The sequence below is a fragment of the Ursus arctos genome, unplaced genomic scaffold, assembly GCF_023065955.2.
Source record: "Ursus arctos isolate Adak ecotype North America unplaced genomic scaffold, UrsArc2.0 scaffold_7, whole genome shotgun sequence".
NCBI classification, from domain to species: Eukaryota; Metazoa; Chordata; class Mammalia; order Carnivora; family Ursidae; genus Ursus; species Ursus arctos.
In genome coordinates, this window is record NW_026623089.1 from 62,813,329 (window position 1) to 62,832,944 (window position 19,616).

The 19,616-nt window shown below is 41.8% G+C and overlaps 1 protein-coding gene across 10 annotated transcripts in view; it reads left to right on the forward strand.

Moving 5' to 3' along the window:
* ANK3 (ankyrin 3) overlaps positions 1-19,404 on the forward strand; it is a 641,190-nt gene extending 621,786 nt beyond the window's left edge. For 5 of the 10 annotated variants that reach the window (XM_057308888.1, XM_057308889.1, XM_057308891.1 and 2 more), the window contains 4 exons: positions 5,091-5,174; positions 5,299-5,358; positions 6,794-6,874; positions 17,991-19,404. In XM_057308888.1, coding sequence (XP_057164871.1) covers positions 5,091-5,174; positions 5,299-5,358; positions 6,794-6,865 — 216 coding nt within the window. In that variant the 3' untranslated portion in view covers positions 6,866-6,874; positions 17,991-19,404. The remainder of the gene's footprint in view (positions 1-5,090; positions 5,175-5,298; positions 5,359-6,793; positions 6,875-17,990) is intronic. The other 5 variants (XM_057308892.1, XM_057308893.1, XM_048218874.2 and 2 more) reach the window with 1 other exon arrangement.
* The last annotated feature ends 212 nt before the right edge of the window (positions 19,405-19,616 follow it).

A 19,616-nucleotide genomic window follows, 5' to 3' on the forward strand; every position in this document is an offset into this window, starting at 1 on the left:
TACTCTGAAGAATACAAAAAGAAAACAATAAAAACACAAAACCCACCAAATCAGTGAGGGTTATTTCTCTTGGTCTTCTAGAATTCGAGACATGCATTAGCAAGTTAGCTTTTAAGTAATTTTGTCAGAATATGTTTGTTATTTATATATTTGAACTTAATATATATAATTTTGTGTAATATATAAACATTTTTATTAAGAGCTTAAGTTTAAAAGACAAAATTATACTATGATGACTTCATAAAACAGAGGAGTCTGTTCTCCCCAAATCCCCACTTCTTGAAGTTAGTGTAATTTTAGGGAGGTTGAGGGGAATGATCAGAGCATGGGTTTTATAAGTGGGGAGAGCATTGTATAAGCAGTAGAATCACTCAAATAAACTTGGGAGAAACCAAAAGCTAGAAAAGTAGCTATAATTATCATTGAAAACTATAGGTATAATAAAAATCGTTATAAATTACATATATAAGAATCTGGTTACTCTGTTCAGATTTTTGGGGCTGTTGGAAAGGATCACACTTCTGTTGCTTTTCTCTTCACTCTACATGTTGGAATCTTTCTAATGTTACAAGAGCTTGAAATTGCCCTAATATATGGTAGTTGTGACATAGGACCCACCTCTGCCAGAAACATAAAAGGAGAATGTTTGTTAGGATGGAAAGGACTCATTGATACTAAAATTACTTGTTTTCTGAGATGACAAAACCAAGGAACTGGAGAACAGTTGGCTTACCCAAAGTCACACAGCAGAGCAGCAGCAAGCAGTCTGGGACCCCACAACCTGACCTCCAGCCCTCCAGTGCAGTGCCTTCTGCCTGCTTTTCCCTCAATGCTAAGTGCTTTCTCTTCTAGAACAAATTATAAAGGAATCACTCTTCCTAGACCAAATTCGGCACTTGGCCATTTAAACGTTTCCAGTGGCATAGAACAGGGCAGCCGTGGGCTGTCTCGCCTGGAAATTATCTGATGGGACTGGAATGCTGAGAATTTGGCCTTCATCATGAAGGGTTGTCCAGCCTTGGGCCAGACCAGCATATTTATACTGTTTGCCGTAGTAATCCCTCGAGCACTCAGGATCTCAGAGCTGAAAACTACTTTGGGGCTGTCCCGTCCCTCCCCGAGCTAGTTTGGGCTGCACAGTGTCCACACCAGCAGGAGATGTGCTCAGGGCTTCATGACCACAAGTCGAGGCGAATCTGTCTTCTTAGCCATTCAGTTTGTACAACTGATGAAGTGAGAGTATAATTTTATGGTTTTTCTCTTTGATTTCATATGTAGGTTCACCCATTTCTTAGGAAGTTTATGTTTTTATTTTTATTTTTTACATTTACTATCTTCAAGTCCCTATGGAATGAGTCAAGTGAACAAACTCTTCCACTTGTGTGGGGATATTTATATTTTCTAAGCACATCCATATCACAGTGGTTTCAGATGCTTAGAAGCAGCCTAAGTAAACTAGTCCTGTGAGCTTGTTTATAGTATTTGCTTACCAAAGTCAGTGATTATAAAGGTAAAAACTTTAACTCACAGCCAAACGATTATGAAGTTTGGTAAGATTCAAATAACTGAATTTTTATGATATAATTCAACTGTATTTTTATTTCTACTTTTGAACTTTTTTTTTTTTACTAACTTTCGAATTAAGAGTCTACATACATGTTTTCCCCAAAGCAAGCAATCAAAAGTATATAAAGTTTGATCTACTCATTCCATTTCCCAGCGGTAACCACTGTTCATGAGCTTCAGATTATTTTTATGTACGTGTTGATACGTATATAAAATGTATGTGTACCTATGTACATTCCCAGCATGTGGTTTGCAGAATATAAAAACGGGCTATACCATCACATACTGCTTAATAACCTGCTAAGTTATATATGTCACAAATGTGATAGCCATCCCGGTTGGAGGGAAAGTTGAAGTCCTAATGTTATAAACATCGGAGCAGATTGGTGCATCTCACATTCCTTCCTTGTATTCAAGGACAGAGGAATAAAAATTATGAAGTGCAGTGCTTCCAGCAGAGGTCCAAAGGGAAGAACAGCTAGTCTTCATGAAGGCAGCCACCAGGGATGGTACTGTGACACCATATGTGCTGTAATTTTCCTTTGGAATAGGAAAGAAAAAAGAATGCCATCGACAAGACCTGGGGGAAATTTTGCTTAGTTAAAAGTACAAACTGTTTTCTACAACTTCAGGAACTAATTAAAGATTATTTTCTGTCATTAAACAAAGGACCCAAAACGACCTCTCCTTGGTAATACTTGGTCTCTAATATATTTGACAGGATTAAAGATGGATGATTTTTTAAAAAACGTTATTTCCTGACTCCTTACTGTCTTCCCTGTTTATCTAATCAGCTCCTAACTAACCCACTCCCCCACTTCACCACACAACTTCCACATCACCACACAACTTACTTTGGCCTTATTAAAGCACTAATTGACTGAATTTAATGGCCACTTAAGGTTAAGAGAGCTCTCTTTATCTTTAGCTATCCATAAACAGTATGAATTCTCAGTAGGAAACATGAAAATGTCCACATGCCAGAGCAGATCTCAACTTTTGGGCTTTGTTTTTTTCTAAGGCTATTAATATAAATCAAAATTCTTCTATGTATTCAATATGTATATGAATATACCTTATTTCACATTCCTCTCAGAGACTGTCCAACTGGCATCGTTCCCCACTGAAGAGTTCATTCATACCTTATCCAATAGGCTTCTATTTTACTGGATTTTCCTGGGATCCTCAAAGTAGCTAACATGCAAAGAGCTGGACATTTCCTAGAGTTAGCTCAAAAATAACTTATTTATTCATGTTTAAACTAGAGGGAAATCTTTCATGATCTTCTATTGGCTTTTCTGATATGTTTATGCCTTTACTTTTTCTTTTAATGTAGGCTCCACACCCAGTGTGGAGCTCAACGCAGGGCTTGAGCTCACGACCCTGAGGTTAAGACCTGAGCTGAGATCAAGAGTTGGACGCTGAACCAGCTGAGCCAGCAGGCACCCGTTTGCCTTTACTTTTAAAATAAAATATAATTTATGTTTTTTTTCCCAACCACAGGAAATATAAATAACACTCCCACAAAAACTTATTGTGGATTTTACTGCATTAAGCATGAGACCTCTACATTTTTCTAATTCCCTTCTCCCTCTTAACGGTGCTAATTGAAACTAATCATAAGCAAGATCCAAAGGGAGGTAAATATGAGCAGCAACCAACATCTTTTTTTTTTTTTTTAAGATTTATTTATTTCCGAGAGAGAGAGCATGAACAAGAGGAGGGGCAGAGGGAGAAGCAGACTCCCGGCTGAGCGGGGAGCCCAGTGCGGGGCTCGATCCCAGGACCCTGGGAGCATGACCTGAGCTGAAGGCAGATGCTTAACTGACTGAGTCACCCAGGCATCCCACATCTTATTTTTCTATACCACAGTGAGGAAAATGAGTCCATGTCTTAAGCAGTCAAGACCTATGAGCCTAGAATCTATAAGAATATAAAGTCACTTTATAAGAAGGAAAGAATGAAAACAGAATTTTGTCAGCCAAACAAGATAATGTTTTAGTCTTTACTCTGTCATTTTACAACAGTGCTACCTTTCTACTGGCTGTGACATAAAACAGTCATAGAACTTTCTAACCATTGGCTGGTGCTGGCAAAATTATCAGAACTACTACCTTTTCCAGACCAACAACACTGAAAGAGTTAGAGTCCTGGCTCTCCCAGAAATGTAGCTGTCATCTCTGCAATCTGCCATTTTTCCTAAAACCACCACAGGGGAACAACAACTGCAGTACACTGTTCTATACCATTATCCAGGCCACCTTTTCAACAAGAAGTCTGACTAGCAGGTCACTAAGTCCCTAGAGTAGGTCTGCACTTACCATGTTTGTCCCTGTTCCCCCAAACCGTATGTGGCACTAACTGAAAGTTGAATACCAGTGAAGAAGGTAATATATTGGGGCACCTGGGTGGCTTGGCTGGGCATCTGCCTTCGCCTCTGGTCATGGTCCCAGGGTCCTAGGGTCAAGCCCCAGGTTAGGTTCCTCTCCTCAGCGGGGAGTCTGCTTCTCTCTCTGCCTGCTGCTCCCCCTACTTGTGCTCTCTCTCTGTCAAATGAATAAAATCCTAAAAAAAAAAAAAAGTAATATATTGCAAATACAGCCCTATTTTTGCTCTCTGAGTGGTTTTTCTTATACAGTCATAGAGCCAATAGGGAGATATTAAGGAGCCACCCAAATCTACCAAGCTAAAATAGGAGCCCACCATGGGGGGAGTTAAGACTTTATTCCATTTTTTAAAACTCACCAGAGGAAGATCTTTGACAGTTTCCCTTTCTAAATCAGTTAGCAGGCACTAACAGAAAGATAACATCACCTTAAATTCCTTTACTACTGATCTTTCTTTGTCTGTAGCCATGGAGATTAGACGATCTATCATCACATAAGATCCCCGCACTTGAAAATAGTAGTCAGAAACTACGTACTTCATCAGAGTCATTCCCATTTATTTTAAGACCTAAGAAAGTCTCAGTTTTAAAGAAAAATAAATAAGATTTTCTCTGTACCCTGAACTTTGCTTATAAAAAAAGTCTATGTTACCCTTAGTAAATGAATTTTTAAATGAAAAAAACTGACAAGGGCAATAAATATAATGCTCCGACTAAGGTACCATCTTAATTTAGATTAAGCACAATGCAACCCAAAAATCATTTGAGAGATTTGGTAGGACTAATCAAGAAACATGGTGCTCAAAATGAGATGATCTAATCAGAGCTGTAATCACTGGCTCATTTTTTTTCAACAAGTGAAACCTTTTCATGTGTAACTGTGTTTTATCATTCTTCCTTCTTGGAGTTGGCTGCTAACCATCATTCTTGTACATACCTAAGGTTTAGTGCTTTGAGTGTTGTTGGCTACTATTTAAATAACCATCAACCGAGTCTGCCTTTTCCCCTTGCCCTGGAGTAGCAAGTAGAATTTACACTTTCTTTTTCTAAAAACCCACAGAGCATGTGTGTGGTATATGGAGTGGTGTGGAGATCTGTCCATCTAGTATGTTGCTAATCTCTATGCCACATCCTTTAGGGAGAGGAAGCAAAAAACATTCCTGGTGAATCTGTCACAGAAGAACAATTTACTGATGAAGAAGGCAACCTCGTCACCAGAAAAGTAATCATCATTGGGATTTTATGCTTCTCTTGGAATTTAGATTTTCTACCATTAGTTTGCTGTAGTATCACGTCTTAAAATAGAAAACAGGAAAATCTCTACTTTTCACTGTTGCTTCCTACAGATCACTCGGAAAGTAATAAGACGAATCCCTCTCCCGCAAGAGAGAAAACATGATGACATGGTAATGGAGAGGGGCTGTCAAAGAAAAAGTAGAGGATAAACGCTTTGTGAACTTTCTAGAACATGCTGCTAACAGGCTGGCATCTGCAGTGTGAAAGCTTGAAGCGTTTGCTGCTTTTGACACCCTGTGCATTTGATCGGGGTCAAGGAAAAAGACTTTTCTTCTTAACATTCTTTAACATATATTTTTTTACTGTCTTCAGAGTTTTCACAGAGATAAGTTCATTTGTGGAGAGTAGAATGTGCTGGTTCAAGCATGTAAGGGGAATAAAAACCCTCTCTGACCACCAGCCCCCTTGGCAGTGCCTGCCTGGGACGAGGTTGGAGGGCGCTCACTTCCAGCAAATGTACAAGGTTTAAATGTTAGAAAGGCAGAAAGCTCAGTTCAGGATCCTTACCTCAGATCCACACATTTTCCCTTTCCAGTATGTTCTACAGGGAAATCTGGATTCCCTCATCTTAACCTGAGGAGGGTTCTCCTCTTTGGGTTTGTAACAGCGCATTTCCGGTGGCTGGTGAAGGAACGAAACCCACCGTAGCTCAGCGTAACTCAGCAAATGCGTCTCCATCTCCCAGACAGAGCACCTCTGGTTATTTGTCATTTCTTTCCTCTCCTCAGATCTTTACCCCTTTCATTTTGAAAACAGAAACTCCATTAGCCTGTGTTTACATAAGAAAAAGTGAACTGAAAATTTCTCAAGACTAACTCAGAAAAGTGGAAAGGCTACTGCGTTTTTGTCATAAAGCGTGTAAAAGTGGAGGGTTTGTACAGCTTTGCTCTTGGAGAAAAGTGTCCCTGGTGCTCAGTGAAGAGAGGGCTTGTTTGATGGAAAGTGGATGCTTGATCTGGAGGAACACTAGGGGCTTGGTCATTCCACAGACTTAAAAACAAAAACGCTCAGACCAACATTTCTGTGGTGTTTAGTTCATGATCAGTGCTCTCCTGAGAAATTTGAGTCTCAACACAACAGATCACTTAAAATTCCATTGGCTTAAGAAGAAATAAATTATAATTTACTAACATTTTTTTAGAATTGGGGTTTGGGTGCCTTGAGGGCTTTGGTGATCTCTTTTAGCGTACCACAGGAAATGAACAGGCTACGCATTTTTTTTTAATTTATCACTAACCTTTTTAAAAATTTTATTTATTACTATTTATTATTTTATTATCACTAACCCGTATCACTAACCTACTGAGTTCTTGTGAAGCATAGTTACGTTACTGTATTCATTCTGACAGCGCTCTCGAGCTTGCCTTCATGACGCTAGGCTGTGCGGTTAAGCCACATAGATTGTGTGTATTTTGGGACATGAAGTGACCAAGTGCTTTCAACTGTGTTTCACTTACCCTAATCCAGCCTCAAGGGACCAGAATGGGAACCGCTCTATAACAAACTTTCACTATGAAATCTTAATACGTACATTCCTTTTTACAGCAGGGAGAAGGTTATAAGGTGAAGACAACAAAGAAGGAAATCCGGCATGTGGAAAAGAAGAGCCATTCATAACAGTAAACGGTTAGTCAAGGCGATAGGTGTGCTCACGTCGGCAACAGTCGGCCTTCACTTCCTGTGAAACCTCTCATTTCACTGGATAAGTGATTCAGAACTCCCCACCCCCCTCCCTCTCTTTTTCACTGAACTCCAGCTTTGACTACCCAGTATGAAAGTGTTGGAGTTATTTTTATATTTATGTATGCGTCCGTACACACACTGAAACTCAGTGCACAGTGCACAAACTTTCTCCTCACAAATTAGGAATTTAAATGTAAATGGTGTTTGCAGAAGCAAATGTAAACAGTGACAGTTGAGTCTCTTCTAAGAGCTGAGGCTCCACGTGCAATGTGGCAGCATCCTACAACCTAACAGGAAAACTTTCTGGCAACAAGTAATTCGGACAGACGTGCTCTGAGATGGGTGTATATCCAGCCTTTTCACCACTTTCGCAGAACGGCATCTGACAACTGAATTTTGGTGGAAATATAGTGGTTGCCAAGTTTAAATGAAATGACTGAGATCCCCATTTACTACTTGGTGTATCTTATATAAACCAGAGCAAATTAAATAGGAGGTTAACGGACTATTTTTTTCAGTTAAATGTTTGGTAAGCTTTGTGTGAATTTGTCTGAACCTCGGTTCATAATGAGGGTATTTTCCTTAACATTGTTTCCTAAACTTTACATTGTCCTATTATTTTCTACATGGCTACAATTAGGAAAGGTCACTTGGGGTGAAAAAGCAGATGGAGCTTTGAAAAGAAATTTGCAAACTTCTGTCTCTGAGGCGAAGTAGCATGATTTCTTGAGGGCTGCGGCGTAGCCCTACGGTCCAGATGAAAAGAGCAGATAGATGCCAGGTTGCACTTGCATACATCTTCTGTTCCCCAATTACCAGAATCCTGGTGTTGGAGTGTGGGCGTGAGGAACTGAGAAATTACTCTCATTGCCCTTAATTTTGTAGGTGAGGTAACTAAGGCCCTGATAAACTCCTTTTTTTTTTTTTTTTTAGTTTTTATTTTAATTCCAGTTAGGTCACATAAAGTGTAATATTGGTGTCAGTATACAGTAGAGTGATTCAGTATTTCCACACCCGGTGCTCGTCCCAGCAGGTGCACTTCTTAATCCCCATTACCTATTTCCCTCCGTCCCCCCACCCACTTCCCCTCTGGTAAGCATCAGTTTGTCCTCCGTAGTTCAGAGTCTATGTCAGAGTTTGCCTCTCTCTTTTTTTTTTCCCATCTGCTCATTTGTTTTGTTTCTTAAATTTGACATATGAGTGAGATCATATGGTGTTTGTCTTTCTCTGACATATTATTTCTCTTAGCATTATACTCTCTAGCTCCATCCGTGTTGTTGCAAATGACAAGATTTTGTTCTTTTTTATGACTGAGTAATATTCCATTGTGTTTATATACCACATCTTTTTTTCCTTCTCAGATCTAGGATTAGGGGGAGGGTATGTGCCTGTTATTGCAGGCCCAGATAAATCCCTAACCCCTCCCTCTCAAAAAACCTTACCATGTGTTTATTCACTCTAAGATTTATTTCACTTCCTTTCATGAGGCTTTCTGTATAGGTCCTGAGAAACTCCTAGCAAACAGCATTAGTGTGGTACTTGCCCTTACTGAACTTATGTTGTGGAGATTTAATGTTAACCAGTCCTAACTGATCACATCCATATTTACTGGCACTGAGACAACTACCAAGGACTGCAGAACATTCTGGAAATAATATTTACTCCCCTCCAGATGTTCCATGCCACTCTTCATGTAATTCTCACAGCCAGCCCTTTCGGAGAGATGCCCTTATCATCCCCATGTCAGAGGGGAGAAAACAGGGCCCAGATTGCCCAATGTCACATAAATTAAAAGTGGCAGAAATAGGATACCAACCTTCCACCAGAGCCAACACTCTCAACCATGTTGACAGGAGGCCTAACCCGGGTCTGAGGTGACAGGGAGGGTTTCCTTGAGAAAGCCATGTTTGAGCTCAGTTTTAAAGACTGCATGGGACGTGACTGGATGGAGGAGGGGAGACAGCAGCACTCTGCAAAGGCCAGTGGGGAGGGTGGGGACAGGAAAGGAGGAGCGGTGAGAACAGGTCAGTGCAGCTGGCAGGGAGTTTGGCCCTTGGGTCTGCAAAAGTAGGAAAGGTGGGAGTTTTCAGGCCTCACTGAGCCTCTCAGTAGGGATTCTGGTCTGTCACTGAAAGCAGAAGGAAAGCGTGCAGAGTCTCGGGTCAGGGCGGGGTGTGATTGAGTGTACATTCTGCATCACTCACCCTAGCAGCAAAGAGAGAATAAACCAGAGGCAGCCATCTTGGATGAGCAGAAAACCAAATACAGAACTACTGTAGACACTGACTTGGGCTGTGAGGATGGTAAGAGGCAGCCTGAATCAGGGGACAGCGACATGGCTTGCTTTTCACGCAGGGTGAGAGAGGAGAAAATGACCCATGACATCAGTGCCACAGTATCTAGAATGAATCCACTTCTGACGCATGCCTTACAGCCCAACCTGGGGCAAGACACACATATATACTCAGTAGCTGAGTAAAACACAAACATGAGTCTGCGGTCTTGAGTTAGGCTGTGTAAGCAGTTGTAAGTGATACGTGAAAATGAATCTAGAAGAGAGGCCAGTCAGCTTCAGTATGCCCCTAAAAGTTCGCCAGCTGGTTCAGTTAGCCTCAGACTCCGGGTGGTAAAGAGCCAAGGAGGGCGCCCACACCAGCTGAGCCATTTTTCTAGAGCCATGTGTACCCAGTATCTATGAGTGAATGACGCCCAAAAAATACAACCGTGCTATTCTTCTAGGTCCTTCAGCGTAAATGAATACAGACAGGATATGGTCACTAACGTACACGAGGCCTTCATATGACAACCCGTCCCGTAAAGAAGCTGTCAGGGCCTTGGCTCCCTTGCTTCCCCCACTCAAAGGAGAGAAATTCGGGTGAAAGTCATAGGAATGTGAAAATAACTCCAGCCTAAAACAAACTGAATGCGTCAGGTGGAAAGAGCAGTGTTTGGACCGTCAGCCTCACGTTTCTCTCCAGGGTGCTCATTTACCTTTCCCTAAGTGAACTCAGGAAACGAGTCCAAGAATACCACCTGGGATTCCAGGACACTGCGTGTGTGCTTTGGAAAAATCAATTTGCAAATATATCGAGAGTTTTTACAGCCCTGCTGCCTGCCTTTTTTTTTTTTTAATAACAAAACAACTAAGCAAATGGAATGCTGCCAAATTTCACTGAGTCTCCGATGGTGACATCAAAATTTTTATTTTCCATTGTAGAACCAGTTTTATTTCGAGCTCTCTGAACCCTCCACCCGCTTTTCTTTAACACTGAGTCACAGCCATCCTGTTTTTCATGTAAGGGAAAAGCAAACGGCTTACAATAGCTAGAACGATTTGTACATCGTATGTAGTGATCTGTAGTTTACAAAGTGCTTTTACATTTTTGTCTCCTTTAATCCTTCAAACAAGCTTCTAGAGTGGTCAGGCCAATTTCGTGAACTTGCTGCCGAAGTGAGCGCTAGGTCAAGCCGGTTTTGTGTGCTGCCTTCTACAGATGACTGTTGCAAGGCTCAGGGAGGTCAGTGACATTTCTGTTGTCACACAGTGTGACTGACAGAGCTAGAACTTGAACTCAAGATGATTGCTACTCCACCTGCGGCCCTTCCTGTTGCACTTGGCTGCATTGCTAACATTATTTATGAATAATAGTCATGATCTCACGAATGATTACTTGGGCCAGGTACTAGGTCAGATCATTACATACGTTACCACATACAGTCCCCAAAACCATGCTGAGGTAAGTACTACTATCTCTTTTTTATTAAGGAGGAGACTGAAGTTGAGAAACGTTAAATGATTTCCTCAAGGTGCTATAGAGCTGATGAACACAAGAATGAAATTTGAACTTATCCAGAACCTAAGTGCTTAACTATTACTCAGATTCATAGTTTTTTTTTTAAGATTTTTATTTATTTATGTGACAGAGAGACAGCCAGCGAGAGAGGGAACACAAGCAGGGGGAGTGGGAGAGGAAGAAGCAGGCTCCCAGCGGAGGAGCCTGATGTGGGGCTCGATCCCACAACGCCGGGATCACGCCCTGAGCCGAAGGCAGACGCTTAACGACTGCGCCACCCAGGCGCCCCTCATATTCATAGTTAAATAGTATTTGATGATGATTAAAGACTGAAAGCAAATCTGAATCAAATAGATGTCCATAGGCAACCTGTACTAAATGTCTTTATATTTTACACATTGAAAATACTCAGATTTTTGTTTTTTTTTTAAATAAAGCAGGACTTCATTTTTAAGGCAGCCATAATTCCCAAATGTTCACTTCATAAATACCATTAGAGGGCTGATTAGTGAGGTTGCAGCAAGGGAAGGTCCCCAGATATAAACCGTAAAGGACTGTGGAACAGCTGTATCCCAAACCTCTTTTGGGGGAAATACCCAGGATCTCGCAGCCATATGGCAGCCGAGCGTGACAGCAGTGCCCATGCTTGCCCGGGGCAGCATTTCTTCTGAGCCAGAAAGTTGACTCACTTTTTCATTCCTTCAAAAAATACTTGAGCTTCCACCTGGCTGAAAGTGGAAAGGGAGACGTACAATGGTGAAGAAAACTTCCACAGTCCCTGCCCTTCCTAATGTCTCAGCCTGCAAGGGGGAACGAGATGGGACAGATGTGTAAGGGTTGAAAATACAAAATCCAAGATCCAATGAAAGAATAATGCAGAAACATATTTAGACCTTTGGCGGCTGGGGAAGGTTGCTCACAAGTCATGACATTTAGGGGCATCTGGCTGGCTCTCTCCGTGGAGCACATGAGTCTTGAGCTCAGGGTTGTAAGTTCAAGCCCCACGTTGGGTGTAGAGATTACTTAAAAATAAAATCTTAAAAAAAAAAAGTCATGACATTTAATTAGACCTCATAGGTGGCACCAACCACGAAAAGAATGGGGAAGAGGATCCAAGCAAAGGATACAACATGTGCAGGGCCCTTGAGGGAGGAAAGGCCTAGCATAGTTGAGGAAACTAAAGAAGATACACACCCCAGAGCCTGGTGACCTGGTGGTGGCTGGGGCAGGCACATGATGACGTCAGTGAGGGATGCATCGTCACAGGCCAGAGAACAGGCTTTGATTTCATTCTAAAAGAATCTGAAGCCCCTGGAGGATTTTAATCAAGAGCCTGACCCGACTGTTTTTATAAGCACATAGGCAATGTGGAGAATGGGTTGGAGGGGAAACAAGAATAAAGCGAAGGTGACTGGTCAGCTAACTGAGCAGTCCCCCTCAGCCATAATGGTGGCAGGGCTAGGACCTGGGCAGTGGTTTTAGGAAAGTCAACAGGAGGATTAGCTTGGGGGGAGGATGAGAAGAAGGGTTGAGTGAAGAATGACTCCCAGGTTTCTGGCTTACACAACTCGTCAGTAGAGAAAAGAACAGAAGCAGAATGGGTTCTGAAACGAACATCTAGCATTCAGGCTGGGACTTGGGTTTGAGGGCGCTTATGAGCCCTCCAAGTACTGTGTTAGACACGCAAGTCTGGAGCTCTGCAGAAAGGCTGGGGCCGCAGCTATACCAATGTGAGAGTTCTCACTAAAGAGGTAAGTGCTGACTTCCAGAGAACAGATGTGATCATCTGGGGAGATGGACAAAGTGAGCAAAGAAGGAGCTCAGGACTGAGTCCCAAGGAACAGGATTTTGAAGAGGACTAGAGCTTAGAAGGTTGCCTCTGACCTCTTCCTTTGTAGAAATCTCCAAGCTAGTCTCTATCCTCTCATCTCAGATCGCCTGCAGGTTCAGCCTCGGCCTTCCAGCATACTTGTCTGGTTTTACCTCAGGCTATCTCAGTCCATGAGCTTCATGGCAGGGGTGAGAGAAGCGTCCCTTAATGTAGAGTAGCTGACAAGCTTTTGTAAGTAGGGGACTGTGCGCACTTAGAGCTGCTTTACTCCTTAGCTACGACGCGCAGAGGTTTGTGACACACTGTGGAAGTGTAGGGAGGGTACAACGCTGTAGGACACGGTCCTCAGTTTGACATTATTACCTGAGAGAACTCCTGCCTGTTGTAACGGTACAGTCTGAGCAAGGGGCACACATGGTCCTAAGTCACACAAATCAAAATACATCAACGTAATAAAAGATATAAACAGAATGCTCAGGGCATCCACTGGAAAATAGAATTACCTCCAACAGAGATCTTTTACAGTTTCTTGGAAGAGCATATTGGACTAGTTTTTGAAGAAAGAACTGCCTTGAGGCAGGGCAGTATGGACGCTCATATGAGCTTGGCTCAGGAGTTTGGCCCTTATCCGGGATATGGTGGGTACCACTGGAAGCTTTGTGTAGGAGAGTAATATGATCCGATAAGATTTAGGTAACCCTAGCAGTAGTAGAGGGAGAAGAGAGTTTGAACACAAGGGCCTCGATTCTGAGACGCAGATGAGGGCCTGAACTGGGGCAGAGAAAATGAAAAGGAGAGAACAGATTTGAGGAACCAGATTAGTTCTGTGTTGGGAGGGAAGGGTGAGAGTGGAAGACATCGGGGTTGCTTGTATGTAGGTAATCATTTAACAAAATCATAGAACCTAAGACCACAAAAACAAAATTAGGGATCGACATAGCCTGGGTGAGGAAGTAGCTTTGTAGATGGTCAGCATGCAAGGTCCTTGACATTCGTCGAAGGTTAGGGAGAGAACTCTGGGCTAGAGATCATAGTGTGGTCGTTGTTCGTATTTGGGTGAGAAGTGGCCTGAGTGGATGGAAATGCCAGGGAGCTTACCAGCTGTGTGAACGCAGCCAGGTTCTGTGCCTGAATTTCCTCATCTCTACTGGGATACGAACAGCATACCTCTCAGAGTTGTTGGGAGAATTCACTGAGTTAATAAAATTAATCACTTTGAGTAGTGGCAGGCAAGCCCACAGTAAGCACTGGGTAAGTTCAGCTATTCGTAGTATTAAGACAGCCCGGAAGAACACCTTGAGGCGCCTGGATCAGGGGCAGGTGGACGGAGACGTGGGGGGTGCTGGGAGGGCTTAGTGGGGGAACTTGGAACAGCAGTGTCGCTCAAATTCTCTGAGAAACAAGGGATAGCTGAAAGTATTCTGAAGTGTAAACCAGCATCACGTGCAGAGAGATTCCAGGGGAAATTACTAAGACAGGCATTCTCATTCCTCTTCACTAACAAATGAGTCAAGACAGAATCGAGACAGACAGCAAAACCCCGGTGGTCACCGTTAATGACAGGTCTGGGTTTTAACCCAGCAGTTGCGAGGTGCAACCTGAATTTCTTCACTCCTAAAACTTTTCCCTGAATTTATTTGGAGTAGATGTTTTTATGTAGTTTTGTTTGTTTTTATTTTTCTTACCGTTTAAAAAAAAATCCCTAATTAACCAAAAGCCTTGGCTTTGAGGTAAAGAGCAAGGGCTCTAGAGTCAGGTGGCTTGACTCCTGTTTCTGGCTCTCCTATGTACTAAGCATGCAAACTCGTGTTTGTTTATAGCTCTGAGCTCTATTTCCTTATCTGTAAAATGGGAGATATAATAGTACCTTATTGTTATGAATATTCAATGAGCTAAAGCCACATTGCAGCAATGCCTGACATATAGCATTTAATAATAGTAGCTGTACAATTTTATTACTGCTCTATGTTTTTTACTACCGAAATATAGATCAATGTTTTCCTTGTATTTTTTTTAACTGGCCCTATTTTAAAAATCACAAATCACTTGAAAAAAACAAACTCAAAAAAAGCCCTACTTATTGGTAGTAGTTGGACAAATCCACATGAACCTGGAATTATTTTTAAATAGCACTGTAGTTTATCATGAGTACATGAAGTAAACAGAATTAATGCCTAGAAAAAAATGTTCTTAGCCCCATGACTTCTGTAATGAGAGAGACAAGGGAAGGGAAGAGAGTTGGGCAGGAAGAGAAAAGAATAGGATAACAAATCTGTGTTGACAGTTGGCTCTGAGGACGGCGTTTCAGAAAAGGCTTTCTTTCCTAAAGCTGTAATGTGAAGTCTTTCAAGAGGAGTAAGAGTTACCCTGCCAGGACAGATCTCCTTAGGAGAGCACAGTCTGCGCTTTCGTGGAGATGACCTTTGACACAAACTTGAAGGACAGAGAGGAGTTAGATATAAGTGAAGGTTCGGGAAGAGAAGTACAGGTGGATACAAAATCATGAGCAGAGGAAAGGAAGTTGGAAACCACTGTGTGGATGACTGGCACGCAGTCTAGCGCCTCCTAGTGTGGTCTGTGAAGTACCGACATCACCTGGGAGTCTCGTTAGAAATGCAGCATCTCTGGGTTTACTCTGACCTCCTGAATCAGAACCCACATTGGAAGATTCCCTTGGGTGACACATGAGGACATCAAACTTTGAGAAGCAGTGTTCTAGAATATATATCACTGGCTCTTCAACTTGGTTGAACATTCAAATAATCTAGAGAGTTTTTTTCAATGTTTTTTGATGTTGGGTTCCACCTCAAGAAATTCCAAATAAATTGGCATGGGATGTGGCCTGGCTACTGTGCTTTGGGCGGGTTTTTTTTAAGCCTCCCCAGATCATTCTAATATGCACCCAAGCTTGAGAACCACTGGAAATTGTGAAACAAAGCTTTTCACGGAAGAGTCACAGGCATTGAGCCTGACTGGGCTGAACTGCAGAGACCTTCATGTACCAAACTAAAGATGAGTGATTTTTGTTTTGACGCTGGGCACTAGGGGCCAAAAACCACTGCATGTGGCCTATAAAGGAAATGGTGTTTCTGAGCTCCAGGACACCCCTGGCCTGAAAATGGATGTGGAAAGCACAGCATTCATCTGTAAAATATAAACTGCCACGAAAATCCACGGAATAACTGTTTTTCTATACATGAAAATGTTGCTTAAAAAAAATGACTAAAAGGAATATTTTTTCTTCTGAGTTGATTTCTACTATCTTTGGGTTTGAAAAGCATGCAAAATCCAAAGACAGACAGATTCCTAAATGCAGAGGCTTCTATCTCGGATGTAACACCTAAACCCAAAAAGGGAAAAGGATTCAAATCTATTTCTGAAATGTCATCTCGATGGCTCCTGCTCTCACACTTTTCCATCAGATGGCGCTCTCATCACAGTTTGTACGATGTCAGCATTTTATAATAGGCATACAGTCCCTCGGCCAAGGCCCTCATTCTTTTTGTAGAATGCTGTACTTGGTATAAAGTCTTTTGTCCAATGAATGACCTTCCACATTCTAACTGCATGACCAAGAACAAGAGCGACTTACAAAGGGAACTCACTCCCAATCTTTAACTATCACCCATATCCTACCTGAATATAAATGGGCATAACGAATAGCATTTTAAAAAACTGTAGAAACGTATCCAGTATTTCTATAAAAGATAAAATTTGCTTTCATTGAGTTGATAAGAGAAAGACCTTGCTTCTTATTGCAAGCTTAACCTGGGAAACTGGATTGGCTTTTGGAAGACAGGATGCAAAACAAAGTTCAGCTGGGGTGTAGTGATGATTGCATATCTGTATACATTTCCCCAAAATTATCAGACTGTATTTACAATAGATATGGCATGTAAATTATATATCAATTAAGCTGCACAAAGTTGGGGGGGGGGGGCTCCAACTAGAGGAAATTGCTGAGGCTCCTCCCTAGGAAGATGGAGGGAGAACACAGGGGTCACATTATCATAGGGCCATCTAAGAATGCTGGTGCCCAGAAGAAAAGGAGTAAGTGGTAATAACAGAGGGGAGAAAATCCAGATTTTACTCGAATTTGCCCACTTTCTGGGACATGGCCTGCCCAGATGAGTCACTTTCCTTCTCTACAACCTCTGCAGAGTCATGGGTGGGGTGGGGGAGGGCAATATTGAAATCACCCCAGAAGGAATTGACACTGATGTTCTTGGCTCCAAGCATTAGTGACCTGGGGCATGGAGGTTAGTAGCAGTTTTCATACAAAAAAGGAAGCAAGAACCTAGTAGAGCAGACAGAGGAAGTGCTGTACTAACACACTGACCTAAGCCAAGGTGTCCTGGGTGATCCATCTGAAATAGAAGGAAACTTGTCTGGGGTAAGTAAACAACCTCAAGGTCACTGAGGACACATGGGCCCCCACAGAAGACACAGTTCTGAAGATGCCCCGATACCTGGTTGTTCCTAAAACTGTTCTTGCCTTACTCAGGTTCTCTGTAGGGGCTTGGGACTTGTTCTCGGCCCGGCATTCAAGCGTGTCACCTTTTCACACTGAAAGAGGAGGACAGACTATACGTAGGAGAACTTTGTTTTATGAAGAAAGAGTTCATAGCAAAAATTGTTGATTTATTTGGACTGTATTGACTGGTTCCAAAACACCGATACTTTATGCTGTTATTATCCAGTAAGACAGGATGTTCTCAGCTCCCATAAAGAAGCTCAGATGTAACGAGCGGATCTTGTCGTGACTGATGCGGGGCAGGAGGAGGGAAATGTTCTTTGCAGCGGTGGAAGACAGTGTTTAATTTTAATTTGCACATGGAAAAGCAATTTCAGGGTATTTGAAAGATGAGCTGCGAGTACTTATTATCAAACATACGGACATTACTGAAATGCTCTATCCTGACTCCATATCCCTGGCTCTTTATGCCCATGAGAACCCCAAACCCCTGGTATGTTGATGTTGATCGAAATCCTGGAGAGCACCTCTGTCAGCCTTCTCATTTTATAGATAAGATGAGGCCCAAAGGACTGGACGTGGCTTTCCCAAGTACCTGAGTGACCTGATCAGAGATGGAACCCTAGAAGAGGGTCTTTTCCAACTCAGTCTGAAAACCCAAAGTACAGCGAGCAGTGTGCTGTGGAGAGCATAGGGTTACCTAGAAAAAGTCGCTGCCTTCAAAGGGCTCTCGGGTACACCTCAGGGCTTTGTCCTGGCAGATTGCATTGGTCAGAAGTATCCTGTGAGGCCATCCCCCCATTAGAAAGTAGACACCCTGTTCTCTTAGGCTTTTCTGTTGAATGGCAAGGAAGGCTTAGGCAAATTCTTAAAAAATCATAATAATAATAATAATAATAATAATAATAGGAAAGCAAGCAAGCAAGCTAAACTCACTACCTGTTGTCTCTCTTTCCACAGGATCATGTGTTTTTACTGCCAGTATTGAGAAATTCATGGAAGATACGTCAGCAGGAAGTAAAAATTCACGGAGAAGGGTGTGCGTGTTTGCTGCTTCCACACATTAATGGCATGATTTTTTTTTTACGCAAAAAGAAAAAAAAAAAGAAAACTACCCACATTTTAATTTAGCATGAGCCAATTTACAGAGCATGGAGATTCACTTTCATTCCCAGGATTGGCGCGTGTGCAATTAGCAATGCAGTGTATATACAAGAAGCCACGCTGTTAACAGTTTATCTTAAGTAATTTGGTGTCATTTACAAAAGGAAGAAATTCCTGCCGCCAGAAGGGACAGAAGATGGGACGATGAAATCACAGAGAAACACTAAAATTACTAACTCCACAACAGCTCGCCTTATTTTTCTTGGACCCAAACTGTCAGGGTATAAACACTATTTGTTTCTTTTTTAAAACATCTATAGTTTTGCTGTAAATAATAACACTGTATAAATTCTAACAGAAAAATAGAATAAATGTTGATAAGGCACTGCCTCTTAGAACACAAACAGAATATTGCAAATGCATTTAACATACTAGGGGTCTCAAGTGACCAGCCTAGAAGAGGGGGAGGGGTTCTGGGTGGGGGGGATCTTCACTGATTCTTGTATATTAGCAATTATAATGTTTGTATATGCAAAACTGCTAGCTTGATTTTAAAAAAAAACAAATCTTTAAAATCTGCTGCAAATTTAAATAATTCCCCAAATGAGGAATTCTGTAGTTCTGTGAAAAAATTTTTTCTTCAGAATACTAATATTTTGATGCATGTGTATCACCTTATTTTGATTAAATCTTTTCCAATTTTGCAAACACTACAGTATACTGCAACACAGAAGATTTTATCTGTAAACACAAAGCCCTTCATCTAATATTTGTTGCTATTGCCAATTTTTCAATGAAATGACCTAAAAATGAAAAAAAAAAAAAACCTATACGGTAGTTGCTTTGGGGGGGGGGTGCTGTTAGTGCTTCAAAGGGGGTAATGCTTGCCGCTTTAGAGGTGGATGGTGCTCGTAAGAGGCCCCAGTCGGGGGTATTTAAAATGGACTGAACCGAAATTCTTAGCTAGTAGAATGGCAGCACGCTGTCCAATGACTCCTGTATCGTGTACTGGCTATAAGATGTAGACACCTTTGAATAAGCCAATCATTTGTAACCATTCTAGCAGTGTCATATTAGGGTAATAAGGCTGCTGTGTTTTAAAGGGCAGTTTTATTTGGGTTTTGGTGAAATCCTTTAATTTGTTGATTATATTCATATAAAATCAGCATTCATTGACACATAGCTCTAATGACATATGTATGAAAAACCATACACTGGATGACCTAGTCGATTATTTAAGCATAAAATAAATTGTGTTAAACTCTTCATCCATCTGTGCTCTATAGTGTCCTTGTGTTTTCTGGTAAAAGGTAAACCGTTTGACTCTGGGCGTCCGGCCCTCCCCGGCCCCCTCCCCAGTCCTGTTCCAGGCTCTGCCTCTGGGGTCACTAGAGCCCCTAAGGTTCAGTTCTGCCCTGCAGCCTCCCAGCTTAACGAAAATTCTGTGCATTTCGTGGAGGAGCCAAGAATTAAAGATTAACT